Genomic DNA, 26867 nt, shown 5'->3' on the forward strand with positions numbered 1-26867 from the left:
CTTCCTTCTGTTTTTTCCTATTTATGTGGTACATAGCTTGCTTTGTGTAGTTTGCTTGTTTCCATTCAATTGTAAGTTTCTAGATGCCAGGGATTGCCTTTTGCCTTTCTGTATCCCTAGTAGTTAACACAGTGCCTGATACGTAGCAGATGTCTAATGTTTATTCATTGATTCCTATCACTTATTCTATACAAATTATATCTATGTTGTATTCCCCCTTAGGCCTATCTTGCTTTTGCCTTTCTATCCCATTATGTCTTGCATAGTTCCTGGCTCATAGTAGGTATTTAAAAAACATTTGTTGATGGATTGATTTCCAAATTGCATCTTATTAAGGTAAAAAACTGACACTATAGAAAGTTGGTTTATTGTATAAATGCCACATTGCTAATTTATCCCCAAAATATATTCAACATGCCATCAAAAGCTGGAAGAATAGTAGGGTCAAGCTACTGTTTTCCTTAAAGAACCTTTAGCTTGTGTTCTGAAAAACTTGTGCAGCTCAACAATTTCAGTTTTGTGGTAAAAAGTTCTTCATAAATGGTGTCGATAGGCTGTCTTTAAAGATGTTGTTGCAGTGGCGGTGAGATTGCAGACTATGGTGCAAGAGAAAGATACTTGATTTGAAATCAAGGGACCTGGGTTTGAAACTCAGCTCTGCCAATTTATACCTGTATAAACCTTGGGCAAGGTACTTTAGGTTTATTTCTTCACCTTTAAAATTGGACTAAATGACAAAGCCCTTTTTAGTTCTAAGCTTTTCTTGATACATTCAATTGATGCCCTACTTACTCTGTATTTGTTCCATTTTTATTTACATATGTCCATGGCTTCCCCAATATAATACAAGCATCTTAAGAGAAGGGAGTATTTTACAGCTTTTCTGTACCTGACGTACAGGAGGCACATAAATGCCAGTTCAACAGAAGGATTCTTTCATTTATTTTTATTCATTTATATTCCCTTGTAACCTGTCATAAACCTAAATGGAATGAAGGCTATGGTCTCAAGTTTTCTTTTGGAAATGATGAAACCTATGAATTGGCTACAAAAGCAGTAAGTCAAGCTCTACTGGAAAGAACAATGGCTACACCACTCAATCTCAGCATTGATGATTTCATGGAAGAGCAATTGTATTGCAAAGTAGGGTAATAACAGTGTTAAAATGTTTTCTGGAATGTAGATTATGAACTGTCCCTTTTAAAGGCAGGAAAAGTGGTTTCTTTTTCCTCACTGTACATGGCAAATTTAGCTATGTTTTTAAAACCTGATTCTGTATATGAAAAACCTGAATAAAAAGAGCCTAGACATACACTTTCAAGAAATTATCAAAGTAAAATACCCTGATATTCTAGAACCAGAGAGTAAAATAGAAATGGAAAGAATCCACTGATTGCCTCTTGAAAGAGATCCCAAAACTCCTAGGAATATTGTAGCCAAATTCCAGAGTTCTCAGTCAAGGAGAAAATGCTGCAAGCAGTCAGAAAGAAACAATTTGAGTGTTGTAGAAATACAATCAGGATAAAACAAGATCTAGTAGCTTCTACATTAAGGGATTCAAGGGCTTGGAATATGATATTCTGAAGGGCAGAAGAGCTAGGATTAAAATCAAGAATCACCTACCCACCCAGCAAAACGGTATAATCCTTCAGTAGAAAAAATGGAATTTCAATGAAATAGAGGACTTTGAAGCACTCTTGCTGAAAAGACCAGATTTGAATAGAAAATTTGACTTTTCAGATACAAGAATCAAGAGAAGCATGAAAAGGTAAACAAGAAAGACCAATCATAAGAGACTTATTATAGCTGAACTGTTTACACTCCTACATGGAAAAATGATATTTGTTAACTCACGAGACCTTGCTTAGTATTAGGGTAGTTGGAGGAAGGAGAGATAAGATAGATAGAGCGATAGATGGAGGGCACAGGGTGAGTCAAATATGAAAGGATGATATCCTTTATTTTAAAAAATAAAATTAAGGAGAAATATATTGGGAGTAGTAGAAAGGGAAAGATAGAATGGGGTAAATTATCTCACATGTAAGAGGCAAGAAAAAGTTTCACAATGGAGGAGAGGGGAGGTGAAAGGGAATGAGTGAACCTTACTTTCATCAGATTTGGCCTAAGGAGGAAATAATATACACACTCAATTGGGTATCTTATCATAAAGGAAAGTATGGGGGAAGGGGATAAGGAAGTAGGAGGAAATGATAGAAGGGAGGGCAGATTGGGGAAGAGGGCAGTCAGAAACAAACACTTCTGAAAAGGGACAGGGTCAAAGTTGTAAACAGAATAAGCTGGGTACGGGATAGAAGGCAGGGAATTATAATTAGTGACTATTAAGGAAGTGTTTTGCATAACTAAACGTGTATAACCTATACTGAATTGCTTGCCTTCTCAATGAGGGTGGGTGGGGAGGGAAGAAGAGAATTTGAAACTCAAAAGTTTTAAAAACAAAAGTTAAAAAATTGTTTTTATATGCAATTGGGAAATAAAATGTACAGGCAATGGGGGTATAGAAATCTATACTGCCCTACAAGAAAGTAAGGGGAAAGGGAATGAGTGAGTTGACGAAAGGGAGGGCAGACTAGGGGAAGGGGTAACCAGAATGCATGCCATACGGGCAGGGGGGAGGGGAGAGATGGGGAGAAAATTTTGAACTCAAAATCTTGTGGAAATGAATGTTGAAAACTAAAAATAAAGAAATTTTAAAAAAACACAAAAAGACTTTAATTAGTTATTTTTTCATTAGGTTAAGTTGGTGCAAGTGCCTTTAAGCAGTTGATAGTAATACTATGGTAGTATCCTGACTTTGAGAGGCAGACAGGCATATTATATAGAAGAGGGATGGCCTTCAAGTTAGGAAAAGTCTCTGACACATACTAGTTATAATCCATGAGCCAGTAATTTGTCTCCATTGATTGAGGGCATTGATAGGCTAAAAGTTGCAGATTAGTTGCTGCCTTGTATCCAGCTAAAATCCAGCTTAAAAAAAATTCTTACTAATCTAATACTTTCATTTGCCACTGCTTTCATAACAATTTTCTGGCTTGCACTGCAAATCAAGTCCATTAATAAGGACATTTGTCTCCATTCCTCAAATGGTGGAAGATAGGTTTAGCAAATTCAACTTACTTCCTCAAGGTCACACAGCTAAAACTTGATACTCAGACCTAGAATGTATGACTTATAAATCAATATTATTTCCACTATAACATGTGGAAAATTTTGTAAAAAAACCCAAAAATCTTGTGCAATATTTACTAGGATTCAGAAATCTTTATTGCTGTTATGGTCAAAAGTAGTAACTAGTAACCATGACCAAAGTAAAAATGTGCTAATCTACTCTCAAAACTATCACCACAATACTGCCAATACTATCTCTTAATTATGAAGTGTTTAATCTACTCCATACAGTATCACTCAGATAATTTTTTAACTTCCATATTGATATAACCTTCTACTTCCCACTGTATGTTCCCTCTAAGTCATACTTTAGAGCAGTTGGCTTGCTTCTCGACCCTTCGTGACAAAAAAGAAAAACAGTAAAATTTGACCTATTATCTATTACAACAATGTAGATATTTGCCTGAGAAGAGAACTGGAAGTGATTGGAGGGTTAATAACAAGTCTCATCCCTCTATAACAAGCTAAACCCCAGGGTTCTGATCTCTGCCTTGACTATCTGGAGTTGAGCTGCCCTATGATACTCATTCCCTCCTCCTCCCAGGAGAGAACTGAGAATTAAGTCCACAAAAGTATTGCCTCTTTGAAGGAAATGCTAAGCTAAAGCTCCCTTTCCTCACCAAATACATTTTCTCCACATACATCCATGTCAACCCTATGTACACCCAACCCCTTCTTACTCTCAATACCCTTACACTACGCCCTCTAGTTCTAGTTAACAAATCATTCTCTAGACATGTGCCTTTCCCTTTAAAATAATTCTATGCATTTTTTATATTTAGTCTTCTACATACATGGTTTCCTTCTCACCCAGCCCCATCTAGAAACCTTGCCTTTGCTGGCAAGGATTGTTTTGTTTTTGCATTTCCTGGGTCTAGCAAAGTACTTTGTACTTAAGTACTATGTGCTTAATAAATAATGGTTGGAAGAAATTGGAAAATAACAGCTTTGGATGGGTAACCTCCTTTACTACACAGTGCATTAAGAAAAATGGTAATTCTTCTACAGGAGGTATGTGATAGGGGAGAAAAGGGAAGACTGCTAAAGAGCAAGAAACAGAAAACGTCCAGGGACTTAAGAGGATTAAGAAGCAATACACAGCACACAGCAACAAGGTAACTAAGTCTTGCACCCAACATCAATAGAAAACTATTTACTTCTGAATACAGTGCTTTAAAATAAATACATCTTTATTGACAAGTCATAATCAATGTAAAAATAGAACATTTTCCTCCTTTGTAAAAATGATTATTTACAATAATATAAGAAAAACATGATATATTTCAGTAGTCTTCAACATTAGGACAAAAACAAAATTGTTAAAACACAGCTCAATTTACAATACAAAACATTTACAAAAGTATTATTTTGGCACAGAAAAAAGAGGAAGCTATTATAACAATTTATTTTACACAAACGGCTTTTCAGCTAAACTTTTTCAAGAGCTTCACCAACCAGTCGAATACCAATACTTTTGCCTTCATCTGTTTGAACCACTAAGAGACCTTCGAATTTTCCTGCTGACTTTGGTTTGAATTGGACTGGCATGTTGATATAATGCTGAGCTCTGTATCAGAGAAAAGGAAATATTAGCTGCATAATTGTAATAAAATAAATCATCCACTAGATTTTTCAAAATACCATAAGGCTACAGTAATAACCCAAGGAAAATATGTACTCTTTAATGCCATTATTTCATACATCACTGTCATGGTTTCAAGTATCTTTTGCTAATCCGCAATTATTGTTGAAAAATCAATCAAATAACTGAAATACTAAGATAGTATATGGGCTGAAGGGTAAGAAACTCTAAAAAACATTTATTTCTAGAGTGAAGTATTGATGTTCTGGGCTTCTGAATAAGTTGGGAAAATGGGTTTGCCTGATGGTACACACAGGTAGATGCTATATCTCTTAAAGCAAGTGGCAACCTGCCAGAAGTCAATGTTAAAAGATATTATCCCCAAATGATCTCTTGATAACTTGAACTTAACAAAGGTGTAGCATCCTATGAAAGTACAAAGATAATGAATTAGGAATTAGAAGATCTGTCTTATTCCTAGCTTTGCAGTCACATGACTTCTTTGTGATTCAATTTACTTAATGTAAAATAGACAGCTCAAAGGTACCTTTCAGCTCTAACTTCTTGAGTCTATTAATTTATCTAAACGCTTTTTAAGCCAAAAATTTCAGGCTATATATACCATCTTGATGAAATTATTTCTACACAATGTGCAATTATATTAGAAACCATGTTAACATTCATAAAAATAAGTACAATTACCCTTGCACAAAATAATGCTATACTAAGACCCTATCCAATATCTGTAGTATGGAACTGACTTAGATTTTCAAAGGGAAGCTTAAGGTCTGGCAGTTACTACTACAAGCCAAAAAAACTCTGAATGTGGGTTTAGATTGTAAGTCCCTCAAAAGGACTACAAATCTGTCCTATAAGGATTGGTCCAGTTCAGAAAAGTTCAGCATCGAAAAAAGATTAGTGTGATCAGACAAATAATTATTTTTGACTACAATATCTATATTGACTTATTACTTCACAGACACAAAATGCATCTTTACCTTAAAACTTTCCTACCTGAAGAATTCTCACTTTAGTCTATGCTCAGAGAGACTGAATTGAATTTATTGAATTGATGCCATTCTCCATATATATTGTTCAAGTCTAGGTACCAGCAGATCAACAAAAAAACTGTCAAAAGTTCCTGCCCTTGTGAAGCTTATATTCTACTAGTTTCTCTTCTCTGGATTAGGTTTTAATGATCACAAATGTGAAAAATTCTGTTTTTTTAAAAAATAAGAATAATGTACTATTGTATTTCTAAAACTCATTTGAAATATCTTTTTAAGAGCCACCAGGAAACTTCAAAAAATAGTTTACATTAACTTCAAAGGTCTGTATCACTAATAGTTCAAGTCAGCTTACAGCTTCATTTATTTTTCTATTAAGTGTGTGTTTAACTAATAATATAACCACTTCTTTTCTCACTTCCCCCACCCCCAACCCTATCCAATCTGTCGTCAAGTCTTGACAATTTTAGCTGTGTAATATCTCTCATGTACACTCTCCTCTCTCTTCTGCCATGTCAATACCTTGGTGTGGTAGACTTCCTCACCTCATGCCTGAACTAGCGGAAAAGCCTTCTGAATACCTTCAAGCTCCAGCTAAAGTCCCACTTTCTACAGAAAGTCTTTTCTGGTTTTCCTTAATGTTACTACCTTCCTTCTGTTGATTATCTCCACTTTACCCTGCAGTTATCTTGTTTGTACATAGTTGTTTACATGTTGTTTCACCCAACAGACTGTGAGCTCCTTGAGAGGAAGGACTGTCTTTTGCCTTTCTTTGTAATTCCAGAGCTTAGCACAGTGCCTGGCACATAGCAGTGGCTTAGTAAATGTCTGAAAATAAATAAATAGAACATCAAAGTGGATTTTACCACTTTTCTACGATTTCAGCATTTTACTACCTATAAGAATTTGGTGTAATTTGAAGGGTTTGGATTAGATTTCTGTACTCAAGCATTATTAAATGCTAAAAATAATGAAGCTCTTACTAATTCCTAGAGTATAAAACTACAAATACTTTTCTATCCATCAAATATTCAAACTTTACTGTCTAAGTCAGTTCCTGCTCTTTCCTAGACTAAACATTCACCCCAGAACCACAATAATGTTAGCACTGTCAAAGACAAATACAAGTGTAACAGTACAAAATTTTGTAAAAGAAAATTTTTTTTGAAGCCTAGAAAAATTCTTGCATTCCAGATACAACTGAAGAAAAAATAAAAACTGGAGTAATGCTTTAATAAGCTATAGGTTTAGAATTTTGAAAAAAAAATTTTAATAATTCATTCTAGAAAGAAACTATAAAACGTAATATTGATACAAAGTCTTCATATGCAAATTTTCTATCAACGTAAGAAACAACTTAAAAGTATTATGTTGTTACCAACACGAACTGAATTTAACCACATAATTACACAGATCAGAGAAAAAGGGAAAAATAAAGTGTACTGAACTCCAATGGAAGAGATATAGTTTAAAACCTCTTAACCACTAATGACTAATTTCACAGCAAATACAGGAGCAGGAAATGCAAGAAGAGATGACATAAAAAGCAATCGTTAGAAGTATGCTCTAAAAAAGGGCTTTACAGCCTTCTCTCACTACATGTAGCCATCCCATTTACATTCAAAGAGTTTCTAAAAATCTACAAATCACAAAATGCATTTCTTTTCACTCTTCTAAAAAAAAAAATTTTTCATTAAAAAATGTTTGCATATCTCAAGTAGGAACCATTACCACAAAAACAACAGTAATGAACAGGAAATATTTAAGTCACAACTATCACAAGGAACAAACATTTCATCTGATGTTTTTTATTCCTTGCCCTGCAAATGCTGATTAACTAAGATTTGTACTTAAAAAACAAAACAAACCCTCCCCGAAAATAGGACATCCAATTAAATACCTTTGCAAAAGGCATACATTTATATAAATGAATTTCAACTCATAAAATGTCTTTTTTCTGTCACTCCCTCTTCTAAGTCTTCATTAAGATGCTTTGTCTATTTGCTCTCATTTCCTTTTATATAGTTGTAATAAGTACCTATTTTATTATTCTGGTTTAGCTCTTATTATTTTGCATTATTTCACAAAGGCCTTTCTACCTAACTTTTTTAGACTTTTTTTTAAAATTAATTTAATTTTAGTTTTCAATATTCACTTCCATAAGTTTTAAATTTCCTTCCTCTCCCCAAGATGGCATGCAATCTGATATAAGGTCTACACACACATTCCTACTAAACAAATATTGACTTTAGTCATGTTGCATAGAAGAATTATAACGAATGGGAGAAACCATAAGAAAAATAAAACAAAACAAAAAAGAAAATAGTCTGCTTCACTCTGCATTCCAACTCCATAGTTCTTTCACTGGATGTGGATGACATTTTTCATCCCAAGTCCCTTAGAATTGTTTTAGGTCCTTGCACTGACAAGAAGAGCTAAATCTATCAAAATCAGTCATTGCATACTGCAGCTGTAACTGCATACAATGTTCTGGTTCTGTTCACTTCGTTCTGCATGAATTCATATGTTTTTCCAGGTTTTTCTGAAGTCTATCTGTTCATCTTTCTTATAGCATAATAGTCTTCCATTACATTCATATACCACAACTTGTTCAACCACTCTCCAATTGATGAGCATCCCCTCAATTTCCAGTTCTTGACGACCACAAAAAGGGCTGCTATAAACATTTTTTCTACATATCTTTATAGCCTACAATATTTTAATAATTTTTAATAATTATAATTTAAGTATTATACTATTTTATAACATTAACATGCCAAAATTAACCATTCCCTTATTATTGAACAATTATGTTGCCAGGGATGCTGCTACAAAAATTTCTGAAGAGAGTAAAAAAAAAAACAAAACTACTATGTAACCTCAACAATGTAATCATTAGCCAAAAGATATTTTTTGTAACTTCACTCCAAGACTTTTCCAAAAAGACTCTATAAGTTTGGAAGAAAGGTATAACTATAAAGGTCCAATTACAATTGTTTTTCTTTCTTTGGACATTTTGATAAGTATGAAGTGGTACCTCTGAATTGTCTGAAATTACATTTCTGATTATTCGTGAGATTTAGTATTTTTTCATTTAAGTTATCATTTGTTTTTCCTCTTTTGAAAACTATCTGTTCATATTTTTGATCATTTAAACAATGTGGACTGGAAATCATCTTTGCTCATTTTAATAATTCCTTACTTTTTAAGTTTTTAATCTACCATTTGTCAATTGTTTGCTCCAATCTGTTTTTAAAATTATTTTTTGTTTATATTAAAATAAATTTCTTAAATCTACCTTGTCAATGATACTATCTTATGTTTATTCAATTGGAAAAAAGCCATCTCCCTTTTACAACTGAAATGAGGAAACTATTCTATTTTTTGGTAGTTAAAAATATTTTTTATGTCTATTAGTCAGAGAAAACTCAATGAGATATATGGTGAAATATTATAAACAATGTTCCCAAATGTGTTTGCTAACTAACGAATCTCTTTTCTACAGTTTTATCAAGCAATCTTCTGTTTACATATGTAATATCTCTACTGTCTAGTATTTGGTACTAGCTATTTATATTTGAAGAGAGAAATAAAAAAGGGGGCAATGGCTATAATGGAAGGAAGGATAACAATTTCAGAGTGTCATAATGGCTTTAAAACATTTTTTCTTTTTTATTATAAACTGAAACATCAACAAGAATATTTCAATATAAAGAGAGTATATGAAACTGTGAATTAACAGTCATGTGCTTCTTAAAAGTGCATACATTAAGTTTAACAAGGAAAGAACAAAATTGTCCTCTGTGGTGGTGAGGCTTCTTCTCTGAGAATTTTAAAATGTTTTATTAATGCTCTTTCTTTTCTCTTTTGCATCACTATCATACCCCACTAACTCTATCCCAACTCCCAATGGAATCCCTATCTTGTGAATCACAGGATTTAGAATGGAATGAGCCTTACAGTTCATATAATTCAACCCTTTCATTTTACATAAGAGAAAACAGGCCCAGAATGGTTAAGTGACTTGCCTAAAATCAGTCACTTGACTATAACTAGTAAGTGGCATATCTCAGATTTGAATGTAGGTCCTCGGGCTAAATGGAATGTTCCTTCCCCTATGTAACAATTAATAGGATAAGTTGTTGGGGGTGTAAGCTCAGTTCCATGTGGACAGTCTCGGGCGGGTAAAGGTGAGAACTTCTAAACCTTAGAGTTCTCCTGAGGCCCCCCAGGAAACAGCAGGGAATTGAGGAGTGAGATCTCGTGTATTTCCGCCTCTTCCCGTGAGAACGTGATGGGAGAGAGCATCCCCGCCCTCGAGACTGGCCCGGATCTGGGCACACCTATTGTAATCTAACAGGCACGGTATTCAGGTGCAAACTATGCGGCAGGAGAGCTTAAGTAGGGTCAGGAAAGCCTGAAGGCGCTCTTAGCGCTGAGGGGCCCTTACAGGACAGAAGGCCCCTCTTCCTTCTCTCCTCTCTTCGCTTTTCCCTCTCCCCTCTCTCCCCACTTCCACTTCTGCTTTCATTCTCTTACTGTAAGATCTTTGCCTCCTTGGGAGATTTCTCTCTCTCTCCTAAGGAAGAGTTCCCCCTGCACATGTAACCAGGACCCTGAATAAAGCCTAACCCTTGTTCGACTCCGGAAAGTCTCTTCTCTCATACGTTTATCCGGTTTGGCCAGCCGAAGACCTGCGATAGGTAAGGTAAGACTCGGGTAGCCCTCAGGCCTCTAGGCCTGGCAGTTGGCGCCCGAACAGGGACAGGCGCAGATATCCTGGGTGGTTGGGACACCCGGAAGGGGCTGTGAAAGACGCGAGTCCCGAATCCTAGATTCGGAAGGAGAGAAAGAGTGAGTAGCTTCCCACACCCATGGGAAAAGGGCAGGGATGGGGAATCAATTGCCAGTAATAAAGCCAGAGGAACAGGAGGTCTGGGCTAAGATACTTTACAGGGAATGCAGGGAGGCAGGGGTCACTATAGAGTTAAACGACCTCTGAGAATTTTGTAAAAGGATTTGGAAGTTCTCTCCCTGGCTCGAGCGGACCAGAATATCAAGAGAAAGATGGGGAGCGGTCGGAGAACAAATGACCGCTTATGAACAACAATGCCCCGGGGAGCTGGAGGATTTAGATTTCCTGATATTCGGTGTGATTAAAAGCCTTTTGGAAGGCCCAGAGAGACCAGGGCGGGATTGGAATGAGAGTGGAAGCGGAGAGAGGGGAGGGGAGAACCCTGGCAAGCAGAAAGTTAAGGAGTGTAGAGAAAAAATAGGTTCAGAGCTCCATCTAGCAGATGGGATAGGCGAGGCAGGAGAGCATATACTTCCCTCTGCGCCTCCTTATAGCACGCTCCATACTGGAGCGGATAGGACCTGCCTTAGCGGTCGCTCAGTACCCCGGCACTGGAAGCTCAAAGAAAGCCAGAGACCAGTGTGGGGAATAGGAGGGTGCCAAAATACCTTAGAGACAATGCACCCAGTAAAATGGGAGGCAGAGGATCACCAAGGGACCGTATGGCCGTTGGTGATTCCAGGACTTAGTTTTAACATCTGGGGCAGAGACATCATGAGCCACCCGCGGATGAGGCTATCAAATTTTTAGTAAGGGCCATTGCAGTTGCACTGGAGTCCCCACCCTTGAATTGGAAGTCAGACACCCCGATTTGGGTGGAGCAATGGCCCCTGACTCCACAAAAACTCCAGGCACTACAAATACTGGTTAAGGAGCAATTAGCACCCTGGAATGCTCCTGTGTTTGTTATAAAGAAAAAACCTGTAAAATTCAGGTTCCTTACAGATGTTAATCAAGCATTTGTAAGCACCAGGCAGCAGCAATACCAAAGTAAACAGCCAGTATGCAGCCTTATCAACTTCACCTTAAAGGTGATCCTCGCTAAACAAAAAAGGGGAAGAGGTCGCCTAACACAATCAGAGCTTGATACAGCTGTCTCAAAAAACTCACATACTACTCCAGCTATGAGACATTTTGTGACTATTCCACGACAACCCCGCAAGGAAAGTAATACCCAGGCTGGAAATAAGGAAACATGGGCCATGGTAAAGGATATGGCCTCAGGGAAATGGCAAGGTCCGTATAAGATACTAATATGGGGTCCAGGGTATGTTTGTGTCTCCACAGGAAAAGGGGACACGTGGATTCCCATTAGAAGGATCCGTAGGTGGAAACCGGTGTCAGAGACGACGGAGACGCAGGAAGCGGAGACCCCGGAGACGGACCATGCACCACCTGAGTCTGCTGCTGACAGCTTTGACCTTGCTGCCCAGAGAGGAAGCAGCACTCATCCCAACCACTGCCACGCTGACATAACACTGGGTGCTCCTAACTGACACATTGCTGCCCGCTCCATCTAGGCATCTCCTTTCAGCGGCTGAAGGAGGACTTTGATATCACGAACCCAGGACACATGGGGGGTGACCAACTTTTCGCCTGAACACCACAGGCTTGGCCGTGAGGTCCATTTGCATGACTGAGGGGGTGGTGTAGTGTAAGGCGCCAGCACTGAGCTACTTCTCTTAGAATATGCTTTGGAATTAGTGATTGAACTTCCTCTTGTTGTAATTCAGCCATTTAGTTTCATCTTTGTTTTGTTGGATGCCTCTCTTTGTCAGTTGTGCTAGCTGCAGATTTCTGTGTAAATGAAGTTCTTGTTGTGGGGTACTCATATGCTAAAGGCCTCCCTAACCCACTTAGCCTCCAGCCGCTATTTGCTGTAGGGCCATGTGCGCTCTGCGCAAAACAAAAAAGGGGAGATGTTGGGGGTGTAAGCTCAGTTCCATGTGGACAGTCTCGGGCGGGTAAAGGTGAGAACTTCTAAACCTTAGAGTTCTCCTGAGGCCCCCCAGGAAACAGCAGGGAATTGAGGAGTGAGATCTCGTGTATTTCCGCCTCTTCCCGTGAGAACGTGATGGGAGAGAGCATCCCCGCCCTCGAGACTGGCCCGGATCTGGGCACACCTATTGTAATCTAACAGGCACGGTATTCAGGTGCAAACTATGCGGCAGGAGAGCTTAAGTAGGGTCAGGAAAGCCTGAAGGCGCTCTTAGCGCTGAGGGGCCCTTACAGGACAGAAGGCCCCTCTTCCTTCTCTCCTCTCTTCGCTTTTCCCTCTCCCCTCTCTCCCCACTTCCACTTCTGCTTTCATTCTCTTACTGTAAGATCTTTGCCTCCTTGGGAGATTTCTCTCTCTCCTAAGGAAGAGTTCCCCCTGCACATGTAACCAGGACCCTGAATAAAGCCTAACCCTTGTTCGACTCCGGAAAGTTTCTTCTCTCATATGTTTATCCGGTTTGGCCAGCCGAAGACCTGCGATAGGTAAGGTAAGACTCGGGTAGCCCTCAGGCCTCTAGGCCTGGCAATAAGTGATGATTTGATTTGATTTTTTTAAAGGTAAAGGCTTAGGACAAGAAGAATGAAATTAAAAATGTAAAAAATCCAAATAAACTTGCTACAGATGTTTCCTCTTCCTTGGTTTTCTTTATATGGCACTCAGGAATGTTCAAACATTCTTTTGGCAGTTGTAGGTCTTATACATGCTCCCATGCCTCTAAAGTGTAATTGTCTTAAAAGTAGGATTATATGAGCTCCCTATTATGTATTGTGCAAAAGTTCAAACTTCTTTGCTTGGCATTTAAGACATTATGAAATCTGGTGCTACTCTAAAATCCCAGTCTTTTGGTACACTACTCTCCCCTCCATGTACACACAATCTTGAAACCTGGTAAATATTCCCATTGTGCTCCTGACAAATTTTTCTTCAACTGTCTTCCACATGACTGGGGTTGTGCTATGATCCATGGTACATATGACTAAAAATGCTACATACCACCCAGTGGTTCAAAAAACCTGAATTTTGATATTTTTAATGGATGGTAGAAACTGTAAATACAAACATTTGATCAAATAGGGCAACTATATTTTTTAAAAATATTCATCTAAAAGAAACTGTTTCAAATGTTTAAACCATTGCCATATCTTTCAAATATTTAAAAAGATCCAGAAATCCTCCTGATACTCAATGCTTCCTTGTAAAGAATATTTTAAGTCACTTAAGTTAATATCAATGTTCTTCTCTAACCAAGTAACAGAGACACTGGCAATAAAGTCATTGGCTTTTCTGTCATTACAAAAAATTAAAACTGACCAAGAATTTTTGCAGGTGTTTGGTCAAGCTTTTCATGAAATAACAGAGTTTGGTTATACAGATCATAAAGTTAGATTTCTGTGCTTTTGCACATAAGCTCTGCCTAGTCAAATTTAAGCTAAACAAAATCAACACAATTAAAACTAACAGACTGGATGTGTGACTTGGTGCGGGGAGGGTGGGTTAAAGGGAGTAGAGAATAGGGAACCAACTCCCTTAATCATGGAAGCTGCCACCTTTTCTGTAACTTATGAGAGTTGCCTAGAATGCAGAGAAGATGACTTGCCTACAGTCTCACAGTGTCAGAGACAGAACTTGAACCCAAACCTTTTTAATTCCGAGGACACTGCTAATATGTTATGCTATCTCTTTGGTCCTCTTTGAAAATGAAGGATGAACACAACAATGTTATCTCTCATTGATGGTTTTCCTAAATTTGATTGTAAACACTTACAATAGTTAATATATATTTATGCTACTGTTGTAGGTACTGCTTGAGACAGGAGTATTTTTTGAAGCCCTTCCTGATCAGAATCTCTATCAGTGGTAGATATTTAAGCTAATCACAAGAATATAAAACCTAAAATAAATGAATACTCAACTACAAAAATCTCAAAGTATACAAGAATAATAAGGCGGTAATTATCAAAACTATTTGGTATTGACTAAGAAATAGAAAGGAGGGTCAGAGGAACAGAGCAGATATACAATACATAGTGGCAAATTATTCTAGTAGCCTTGTGTTTGACAAAAGAAAGAACTGTTGGGAAAACTGGGAAGTAGTTTGACAGAAATTGATTATATATCATTATCAGACTCAAAAGGTCAAAATGGATACATGAACTAGATATAAAGTAGATATAAGAAAATTAGAAGAACATGGAACACATTTACTTATCAGACTTATGGATAGGAAGATTTTATAAATGAACAAGAAACAAAGAGCATTGCAAGATGTAAAATGGATAATTTTGACTACGTTAAAACTTTCCGCACAAATAAAAACAATGTAGCCAAGATTAGAAGGAAAACAAAAAAATTGGGAAAAAATTTCAAAGACAATTTCTCAGATGTCTCATATCTCAAATACAGAAAACTGTTAAGTTTATAAGAATGAGTCATTCTCCAACTGATAAATGGTCAAAGGATATGAAGTCATTTTTTTCAAAGAAATCAAAAACTACAGTCATATGAAAAAATGCTCTAAATGACTATTGATTAACGAAATACAAATTAAAACAACTGAGATATTTCACACCTATCAGGATTGACTAAAATGGGAGAAGGGGAAAATGATAAATGTTGGAAGGGATGTGGAAAAATTAGGACATTAATATACAGTTGGTGAAACTGTGAACTCATTCAACCATTTTGGAGCAATACGGAATTAGGCTCAAAGAACTGACCTAGCAATATCACTGTTAAGGTTTGTTTCCCAAGGTAATCAGGGAAAAAGAAAAAGAACCTAAATGTTCTAAAATATTTATGGCAGTTCTCTTTGTGGTATGATAGAACTGGAAACTGAGAGGATGTCCATCAATTGGGGAATTGCTAAACAAGCTTTGGTATATGAGTGTGATGGAATACTACTATGCTGTAAGAAATGACAAGCTAGTTGGTTGTAGAAAAACATGGAAAGATGCATGAAATAATGAAAAGTGAAATGAACAGAACCAACAGAATGTCATACACAATAACAGCAACATTATTCAAAGAACAATTGTGTACAAACAACATATCCTGAGCATTATACTTAAATCAACTAGAAAGGACTCATGAATAGTATGGTTTTACATATATTTATAAATCTGTGCCAAATGGTGACCTTTTCTACTGCAGGGTGGGAAGGAAGGGAGGAGAAACTTTGGAACTTAAAATATAACACCACCACCACCCCCCAAAAAAAGAGAGAGAAAAAAACCAAAAGAATAATATCATATAACAAGTACAGTGCTACAAAACATCAAGACTTGGCCTAATTTTTGGTTTTATTTGCACACAATTTCTTTTAGATGCATTAAATTATTTGTACTTTTCATTATTATTATATTAACCAGCATTTTCTCTCCCTCTTACCCCCTAAGTTGAAAGGAAAAAAAACCTCTAACAAAAATGCATACAGTCAAGCCACATCACTGATGTCCAAAAATATGTCTCATTTGACATGTTGACTCTATTGACTCTTGACTCTGTCAAGAGATGGGTGGCACAAAGCCCTCTGGAGTCATGGATGGTCACTGTACTGTTCAGAAATATTAAGCCTTTCAAAGATGTTAGTCTTTAAAATGTTCTTATTGTATAAACTGTACTCCTGGCTCTGCTCACTTTATTCTGCATCAGTTTATTCAAGTCTTCCCAGGGTTCTCTGAACCTATCTACTGATTTAAAAAAAAAAATTAAAATTTTTTCAATCAGCAAAAATACACCTTCCTTCCTCCCTCTTTCCAACTTCCATTGAGAAAGAAAAAAACTGTTACAAATATGTAGTTAGGCAAAATTAAATTCCATATCAAGCCATGCCCAAATGGGAATGCGTGTATATTTACACACACATATGTCTCATGCTGTACCCTGGAGTCTTTCACTATTATGAGGTAGGTAGCATGTTTTATCATTAATTCTCTGGAACTATGGTTGGTCATTACACGGATCCTAAGTCTTTTAAAGTGGTCTTTACAGCATTTTTGACACTGTATAAATTGTTCTCTTTGTTCCGTTTACCTCTTTTGTATCAGTTCATATGAGTCTTCCTAGATTTCCTGGAAATCATCTACTTTATCACTCTTACAGAATAGTGTTCCATCAGCAATTCCCCAATTAAGGGTATCCTCTTAGATTCCCATTTTTTGCCACCTCAAAAAGAGCTGTATTTCTGTTCATTCTTAGAATCTGTTTTGCTTAAGACTTATCTTTCCCTTGGTGTGCACTCCTAATGCCCTGTTTCCCTCCTATTTCCCTTCAGAGTGAAGTCTATTTCTCTAAAAAAAAATAACTACGTGTATTCATCCCTACTCTGACCAGTTCAGATAAGAATGATGTTCAAGTATCAGCTTCACTCCTTCTCCTTATAAGTACAGACTGTACAGATCAGGAATGCCAACAAGTCCTGTTTCATTAAAAGTCAATTTTTCCCCCTGTACAATTATACTGTTTCAGCGGGTGAGTTATTCTTGGTCATAAGTCTATGTCTTTTACCCTCTAGAATATCATATTCTAAGCTCTCTGTACTCCTTTATAGTGTTTACTGTTAAATCATGTTTGGAATTCTGTCTGTGGTTCCTCAGTACTCGAATTTTTTTCTGGCTGCTTGGAAATAATTTTTTCTTTGATCTGGGAGCTATGAATTCTGGTTATAATGTTCCTAGGAGTTTTCACTCTCCATTTTCTTTCAAGAAATGATTGAGACGCTCTATTTTTATTTAGCCCTCTGGTTCTAAGACATATGAAGTTTTGTTTTGTTTTTTAAGTTATGGAAATATAAAGTTTAGGCTCCTTTTGTTTGGTTCATGATATTCAGTTAGTCTAAAGATTACATTTTTTGTCCTCAAATCTTTTTTTCCAGATTGCTTTTGCTTTGAGATTTTTTTTCCAGTTGTTCTTGCTATGAGATATATTACATGTACTTTTTCCCAATCTTTTGACTCTGTTTTAATATTTCTTGATGTTTCATGATTTGAATTATTCTTGTCTTCTGGGTTTGTGTTTTCAATGTCCCTGTCAACATATCAGCTTTCTTATGATGGGATATTTTTTTTTTTTTGGCTTACACATTAATCCAATCCTCTTCTCAATTTCCAATTTGATATTAAGGTCTGGGCTCTGTGAACTTCTAGAAGTTTAGGCTTGGTCCTATTGCTGGGGTTACTATTTACTTTGTTCTGGTATCTTGGGAATAACTCAGGCTGGGAGCTTGCAAGCTCAGAGTGCTCTAAAAGTCATCTGTTTTAGTTATCTGCTGTCTTTCTCCTTCCCATCTGAGTTCTGCAAGTTCCTGACCTACACAGCATAAACAAAGTGCTCCCAGTTCAGAGTCGGAAACCTGGAAACTTCTTGTTGGTCTGGGATTCCTGCACTATTACTCTGTAGGATTCAGACTAGGTTAGAAGTTGCAGTTGAGACACTGCTGTTTTCCTGAGGTCCAAGACACACTGCTGCTCCTTGCTTCTTGTGAAGGTTGGAAGTTCAATTCCATGTGGACGGTCTCGGGCGGGTAAAGGTGGGAGCTTCTAAATCTTAAGAGTTCTTACGAGGCCCCCCAGGAAAACAGCAGGGAATCGAGAAGGTCAGACCGAGCTAGCTCGGCTAGCTCGGGTATTTCCGCCTCTTCCCGGGAGATACGTGATGGGTGGAGCCTCCCTGCTCTTGAGGCTGTCCCGGATTGGACACACCTGTTGTCTCCTAACAGGCTCGATATTGATATGTAAACTACGCGACAGAGGGCTTAAGTAGGTCCAGGAAAGCCCGAAAAAGCTCTTGGGTGGAGGGGAGCGGAGCGGACAGGACAAGGCTCCGCTTTCCCTCTTTCTTCTCTCCCCTCCCCCTCTCTCCCCGCTTGTACTTCTACTTCCAATCTCTTATTGTAAGATCTTTGCCTCCTTGGGAGATCCCTCCCTCTCTCCCTCCTAAGGAAGAATCCCCTGCACTTGTAACCGAGACCCTGAAATAAAGCTCAACCCTTGTTCGACTCTGGAACGTCCTTTCTCTCATACGAGCATCCGGTTTGGCCAACCGAAGACCTCGGGATAGAGGTAAGAAGACTCGGGTAGCCCTCAGGCCTCTAGGCCTGGCAGCTTCTGAACTTGCTTCTCTCTTCAATACACAGTCTTGGGCTTATGACCCCTCTTTGTCCTGAAATTCTTCCCCTGGATGCAAATCCCTTTCTCAGTCCACCCTGGATCAACCAGCACTGGGTTGTGGATGACAAAGGTGTAAGTTGGAATTGTTCCTATATCTTACATGAACAAGATCACAGTGCTCTGGGATCTCCCATTGTTGTGGGGTACTGCCTCTCCCTAGGTGCTAAAGTGTTCTGAGCAGGACAACTGTGATTCAAACCTATCCCTAGTGTCAGAAGGCTTCTCTCTATATACCAACCTGGACTGGAAAAATCAAGTCTAATGTATTTTTCTAGATAGGTCTGCAGGAATTTTTTAGGTGGAGAAACTCACTGTAATTTTTCTTCCTACTCTACCATCTTGGCTCCGCTGCCATTAAAACACACACTAAAATACACACACACACATACATACATACACACACACTTGCATGCATGCACACTCATATTAAAATAAACTCTAGGTTATCAATGGAGGAGAGAAAGAAAAATGAATAATTTGACATCCCTTTTCTTTGAAAGTTGTTTTTATATTTCCATTTCAATGTGAGTGTAAAAAATTTTTAAATGTTTATCACTTACATCAGACCTGCACAACTTGATAGCAAATAGGGGTCAAAATTAAAATGCTACATTTTGGGCTGCAGACAGGTTTTTAGCAGCTTAGTTTCCAAGCAAAGGTGTAATTAATGATTAAACTATTTTTCAAATAAACCATATTTTTTTTAAGAAGGGAAATTTCAATTAATATTAATAAGTAATAATTTCAATAATTATTACTTAAGATTATACTTCTTGTCAGCAATCAGTTTAAAACTCTGGAATCATGTTTGAAATCGATTTCTTTAGAAATCTGAAAACTAACCTTAGTAGCGCCTTGTTTTCTGAGTTTACTTTCTTGAAAAACCATTGTTCTCCACTTAGATTTTTCAACCATTTGGATGCTTTAATTTGTTTTTCACTAGTGTCCAATTTGCTTAAGTCAATTTGTTTTGATTCAAAATTACAAGGAAGACTGCATTCCTTTGGAAAGACTGTTACCTTCTCAGTAAACAAGGCACAATATGTTGTCTCTTATGTAAATAACACCAGTCCACTCCAAATTAAACACTCTGTGTTCTAATTTGATCTTCTGTTTCTTTTTATTACCCATTTTACAAAGTCTCCTCAAAAATTTTAATGTTAGAACCAAAAAACCTCCACAGCAACTGCTCACATACAAAGAAATACTGAACTGAGTGTGACATTGGAGAGTGAGCCAGACATTCATGTAACTTGGATGGCGGCTGCACAGTGAGGGAGGGGAAGAAGCCTTTGCATTGTTGCCACTCATCACATAGCAGGTGTCAGCTGTGTTGGTGCATCCCTGTACCCTGCTCTGTTCCTGTTCAATGCCAGCAATGACTGAAAACACAGCAAAAAGATACAACTCTCACTCCTCTCAGACTAGAAACAGACTGATGGTGGTTGGTTGCTATAGATCACATGATAAATAGGAAAGTACATGCAGTGGCAACCCAACCACCAAGTTACATGACAGGCACAATGACTAGTGGAAGGAGGGTTAAGTGGGGCACAAACAAAGCATTTGTTACATCTTTGCTTTCTTTTACATCCTCTACATTTTTGGGGGTGCCATCTGAAATCCTTTGGCAGGCTGCAAGCAGCCCATGGGATGTATGTTGTGCAGATCTGACTAATATGCATTAAAGAGATGCCTGTTTAGATGCAGTTTAGCATGTGGTGAATACATATAAAAACTTAAGGCAGGGGATGCCCATCAATAGGGAAATAGCTGAATAAGCTGTAGTATATAAATACAATGGAATACTACTGTGCAATAAGAAATGATGAGCAGACCAATTTCAGAAAGACATATAAACTGATACAAAGTGAAATGGTAAGAACCAAGAGGACACTGAACACAATAAAGATAGTATTGCATGATGATCAACTATGAATGACTTAGTACTCCTCAATGATACAATTATCTAAGACAATTACAAAGGACTCATGATGGGAAATGCTATCCACCACATCCAGAGAAGAACTGATGGACTCTGAATACAGAGTGAAGTATATTATACTCACTTTAGTTTTGGAGGGTTTTCTGGCTCGTTTATTCTTTCACAACATGATTAATATGGAAAGGTTTTACATGACTACACATATATAATCCACATCAATTTTTTGCCCTATATAAATTTCTTAACATCTTAGGAAGAGGGGAGAAGTAAAGAGGGAGGAAAATGTGGAACTCAAAATTCTATAAAAACTAAAGTTAAAAATGGTCTTTACATATAATTGGAAAAAATAAAATACTATTTACAAAAGAAAAAAAGAATTAACAAGTCTTATGTAATAATTTTGAAAAATATTAACTTGAAATTTTTAAAAGCATTTCCTAGGGCCATCCATATTATAATATGGAAAATCAAAAGCTAAACAATATCAAGAAAATTAATAGCATGATAGTTGTCTTCCCAGAACATGGAGAGTATTTCAGAAAGATGAGCTAGTAGTACAACTCAGAATACATGAAACTAATGTTTAAGCATTGTGTGATCACCATTCCTGAACTACTTTTTTTTTTTTTTTTTTACAAAGGACACTGATGATGAAAGTAGGACAAATGCTTAATACTTTTCCTGAATAATGGCAAAAGATTCGTCTACAAATGGCTCATGTGACTCCTCTCTGTCAAACTATTTATAAAAAGGTTGATTAGGGTAAGTGATGATTCATCTATGGTGGAGTGAATAAGAATACTTTTATTTTCACTTTTCCAACCTGATTAATGGGGGAAGTTTAACTGTGTAGTCTTTTACAATTTCATATAATCTAATATAATAATAAAAAGCTCTTAATTCTGTAATAATGATCAAATTTTAGTTGTAATGATCTCTCTGTTTAAAATAGACAAAGTTCAAGCTAAGTTCTCAAATGTGTTTAGTTTCTATTTAAACATTTGTGATAGTTGGATGCATTTGCTCTAAGTTATCTAATTCATCAATGTAATTGTGCATTTTATTATTTAGAAAAATATTTCATATGTATATAACATATGTCCATATACTTAGTTAACTTGAAGAGAGCCATCATCTATGTATAAAAATATTTGTAAAGTTAACAGGCTTTGTATTTCTCTACCTAACAAATGAATTCTTCAATTTAGTCATTAGTTTCTATTCTATATACAGAGTTCTATATTACTTCTCTACAATTATATTGTATTTATCTGCCATATAAAGGTTCTGTGAACTTTCTGTTAAGTGCTATAAGGCATCAACTAACTCTTGTGGCTATGACATGTTGCCATATTTTATGGAACCTTTACACTTGCTTGGGAGGAAAAGGGTCCTAAGTATCTACCAGCAGTACCTAGTATCCAAGTAATCTTTATAGGAGACAAGAGGATAAAGTCACAGTAGGCATTATAAGTCAGCCATACAGTTCTAATTTAATGAAGGACAACCCAGTTGCCAGTTTCGTATATAAAATACATTAACAGGAGCAGTTAGGTGACACAGTGAATAGAGTGCCAGCCCTGGAGTCAGGAGGACCTGAGTTCAAATGTGACTTCAAACACTTGACACTAACTAGTTGTGTGACCTTGGGCAAGTTACTTAACCCCAACTGCCTTGCCTTCCCACCTCCAAAAAAAAAAAATTAATAAACAAAAATAAAATAACCAAATCTTAAAACAAAACAAAACAAAACACATTAACACATGGTACTTCCTGTTACAGGAGTTAAATACTTATAGCCAAATGGCCTGATTAAAATGGAGTTCTAAAGAAAAGATACCTGTCTTTATACTGAGAAAAATATAACTTAATGATTTAAGCATTTAATTTACAATACTGCAGCGGTGACCCAGTTCTGAAATTTAGGACTTCATTTTAAGTGGCTAAACAAAAGATAGGTAAATTATGGCCAAATCCAGTGAGCTATCTGCAGTTGTTTAGCCCTGAGCTTTTAAATAAAGTTTTGTTGTATTTAAAAATATAAAAACTACTCTTAGCGGCCAGATCCAATCTTCTGCTGTAGTTTACCCTCTCCTGGGTTAAACAAATGCAGAGCTAACTTAATATCCATGGAAAGAAAAGGGGAACCACCCTGAGGACCATCACACATATGCCAGACAAGATGAAAAAAGATTAAGCACCTAGCTGGAAAACTATACAAAACTGACTGAAAAAGATAAAAAACCAAATGGCAAAACAATTAGCACAAAACTTTCCAAGATAATTCTAGGGAGGGTATTCTTTTTAATCACAATTAAATCTTCTCTACTTCAAAATATTTATTATTTTGCTCAAATTGAAGAATTCCAAAGCTAAAAATGGAATCTAATGTAAATTTCAGCATGTCCTATTTCCAAGAGAGCGAAGTAAATAAATAAAAATAGGTAAATGAACAATATTATTCTCTAATCCTTTCAGGAAAATCAAAGTATACATTTTTACAGTATTTTTGGAAATCTACAAAATAGGCCCTGTTCTATCTACAACCATGATGTTCTATCTCTGATTAACAGATATACATATAGCAATGTTTGGTACAGAATGCTGGATTGATCATTATCATTGATAAGGACATGATCCTAGAAAGATGGGCGGAACACTTCTACACTGTTCTCAGCAGACCATCAATCAATGCTGAAGCCATTGACCTTCTACTTCAGGTTAATATAGTCTGAGATAACAGTCTGTATAAAGAATACAAGTAGCAGATTATGAGGTTGAAAACATAAGGTAATAGTGACAGACAAAACTACAGTAGTATCTAGAACTAATAGACACTTACATATATTCATATAAAAGAACTCTGAATTAAACAAAATTTTAGTTTATATTTAACTTACCTCAAAGAATATTTTGAATGCTTGACGTAGAAAGGCTCTCTGGGACTTAAAAACTTCAGCTAGAATTTAATATGAAACACTTTAAGAAACAGCATGCAAACTACTTAACAGATACTTGCCATATTTTTAAAAAACCATGCATTTCATAAACTAAAATTTTATTTCAGTAAGATTTCGATACAATCAGAGAATAAAGGCATTGTCAGGCAGAAGTAGCATTGAAGAGCAATTGTTTTGTTTTTTTCTCTAAGTTCTATGAACCAAAGTTATACACAAATTTACTCTAACTTAGATGATCAATTATGTTACTCAGAAAAACCTAGCAATTGTCAGTAAAATTAATTAATGGAAAAAAGATAAAACAAAACAAAACAAAATTCAATATATACATTCAGTCACTTTCAATTTTCAATAAAGTATCAGTGTCTTCCTGTGGATATTTAAAATTTCTTCAAGTGAAGAAATATCTTAAAAATACATTTTTTTTAGGCTTTAAGTTTAAAGTTTAGAAACAAATATCCATCTTTCATTTTATAGGTACAGAAAATAATAAAAATAATCAAACACCCTTTTATCTATTTAGCTTCCCCAAATTCACAGTTCTATGTCAAACTTACCAAGTGTGTAGAGAAAGAATTATTCCGTAAATTGACTTTTACAGTTCTTGTTTCTCCAACTCTAACGGGAAGAAATATGTATATGTCTTGTGGAGCATTTACGCCTCGCTGAGCCAAGTCAACTTGCCTGGTTTAGAAAATGGGGATTAAGTTAACCTACTTAAAATTAATAGGAATTTAAATCCAAATTATACCTTTAAAAAGTTAGTTTTAATCATTTCCTTTATAAGAAGTTAAAAATGGCTTGGAGCAGGTGTGCTAAACTTTAGCAAATGACATCTAAATTGAAATAAGTGCTAACAAGGTTCACTAACTTTCTCATATCAAGTATGCCCTTTCAAGCAATTCCTGTACAATTTCTATGGTTGTCCTTTCCACAGGGAGTACCTCTGAGAGAGCAGAAACTATTTTTTTGCCTCTTTGTATTCTCAGTGCTTAACAGTGCCTGGCACATAGTAGGTGATTATTAAATGCTCATCAAGTGATTAAGAAGAGGTCCATGGGCTTCATAAGACTTCCAAACACAAAGAGGGTTAAAAATTCTTGGAGCAGAGGATAATACAGAGCTCAAATGGTTCAACATTAATATTGACATTGGAAGGGAGGAAAGCAGATTCAGTGAAGGGATAATGGTGGGAGGGCTGGAGGTCAAAATGTGGATGAAGAATATGGTTGAGGACATAAAAGCATGAGGAAATGCAGAATAATAATTATGACTGGATAGTTTGGTTTCCTTTTAATATGCTTTTCATTTACATGATTATAGTGGCGGTATATACTGTTTTTCTGGTTCTGTTTACTCCACACTCTATTAGCTTATTTAATGTTCCCATGTTTCTCAGAATCACTTATATACATTATTTCTTACTGTATAAGGTTTATGAGCTCTTTTTATCATGTTTTGGTGATTGGTCTGCTTCAATTAGACTTGCCTAAGAAATAGTAAATAAGAGTTGAAGTCATTATTTACCATTTTTCAGAGTTGACAGTTTAACTAGGTCATACTCAAGAAACTGTAATTGTGTGTTGTTTCTTGTCATCTTTATTCTTTCTCCCCCTATGTTATGGATTTTGAACCTTTGCTTTAATGATAATCAAACTACATGCTTCTTCTGTATCCAGTATTTTCACACTTGTTAAAATCAGTCAATTTCATTTACTATGACTTTAGTTTGATTATTGTCGTTTCTATTATGTTCCTACTTGCTTCTTCAAAGAAATTAACGACAGATATGTATAATGTTTCTGAACAGTCATTAAGTCCTTGGTCTGTCATTCTTAATTCTGAACTGTATTTTCCAAAACATTTAATGCCATCTTCCCATGTTCGTATTTGCATTAAAACCACTGAGTATCAATGTTTATGTTGACAAAATGTTCCAAATAATTCAAGTTCTTCATAGACTCTATTTCTTTATCCTCTAGAACAAAGAATGGCACAAACAGCTGTGTTCAAGAGTGTTTGCTTATATTCATAACAAAAAAGAAATAAACAGGTTCACAGTAAATTCAACAAGTGATTAATAAATCAGTCATTCTTTAGTAATAAATCATATCGTCTTAGTTCTCTCCACGCACTAATGTACTATACTTTATCTTTCTATACTAAGTGTCAAACTTACTACAAGGGAGTGAGTTAGACATCAGATCTGAGACCAAGTCTCATACTTCTTCACATTCCATACTGCTAAACATAGTACCTTTCTCTATTAAGTCATTTTAAGTATTTTGAGAGATGATAATAAAAAATATTTTTTCCATTTGTTAAAAGTGCTCTGAACATTATACCTAAGGGTTTGTTGAAAAGAACCTGCTTAAAAAAATATGCCATCATTAAAACTGTGTACATGAAATTGGTGCTTTCTATGAACACATGTCTCTGAAAATGTATAAGCATGTCACAAACACATACCTAGGGGGAGGGACAGAAGCCTCAGAGCCAATCCGTCTTCTGGGCCTCACTAGATTATCTGTTTTTACAAAAGCATTTGTGGGAATTCTTTCAGATCCATTTTCTGAACTGACACCCTGTTAGAAAGAAAGATATAAAGAGAAAAAAAAATTTCTTGGTCATGTAAGGACAATGGACTTGTTAGGCAGCTACTTCTTAATACCACTTTACAGCTGGTAAAACATTTTCATACAGACTTCCTAATTTGATCTCGCACCAACACCAAGGTATATAAATATGGTAGTTATTATCCACACTTTTATCAATGGGGAAGCTGATGCTCTGGTAGGTTAAGTGACTCATCCAAAATTGCACAAATAATTAATGGCAAAGTCTATAAATAGAGCCCAGGTTTCCAGATGCCCCAAATGTCTTTAGTACTTCTACATCAAAGCTTTTAAAAAGAAGCAAAGATGTAAAATCTCTCCAACTCAAAGCATTTTAAATGTGGTGCCAATGGATTTATTGCTTGACATAGTTAATACCTTAAAATAATTAAGTCACTAATTATCCTTCAACTCGGTTTTATACATCTTAACAGTACATCTAATTCATCTACTATATATATGCATATGTATACACACATGCACATACATATACATTTTCATTGATACAGCTAATAAAGGGCAGTTAAGAAAACTGCCTAGAAGGAAAGCAA

General features: G+C 36.2%; 1 protein-coding gene across 1 annotated transcript in view; it reads right to left on the reverse strand.

The window, feature by feature from the left end:
* Positions 1 to 4358: 4358 nt before the first annotated feature.
* CEP192 (centrosomal protein 192) overlaps positions 4359 to 26867 on the reverse strand; it is a 167442-nt gene continuing 144933 nt past the window's right edge. Inside the window, exons 52-55 of the mRNA XM_072606604.1 lie at positions 26171 to 26286; positions 24259 to 24385; positions 23642 to 23700; positions 4359 to 4753 (exon numbers count right to left, since the gene is read on the reverse strand). Of these exons, the coding sequence (XP_072462705.1) occupies positions 4615 to 4753; positions 23642 to 23700; positions 24259 to 24385; positions 26171 to 26286 (441 nt within the window). The 3' untranslated portion in view covers positions 4359 to 4614. The remainder of the gene's footprint in view (positions 4754 to 23641; positions 23701 to 24258; positions 24386 to 26170; positions 26287 to 26867) is intronic.

The sequence above is a fragment of the Notamacropus eugenii genome, chromosome 4, assembly GCF_028372415.1.
Source record: "Notamacropus eugenii isolate mMacEug1 chromosome 4, mMacEug1.pri_v2, whole genome shotgun sequence".
NCBI classification, from domain to species: Eukaryota; Metazoa; Chordata; class Mammalia; order Diprotodontia; family Macropodidae; genus Notamacropus; species Notamacropus eugenii.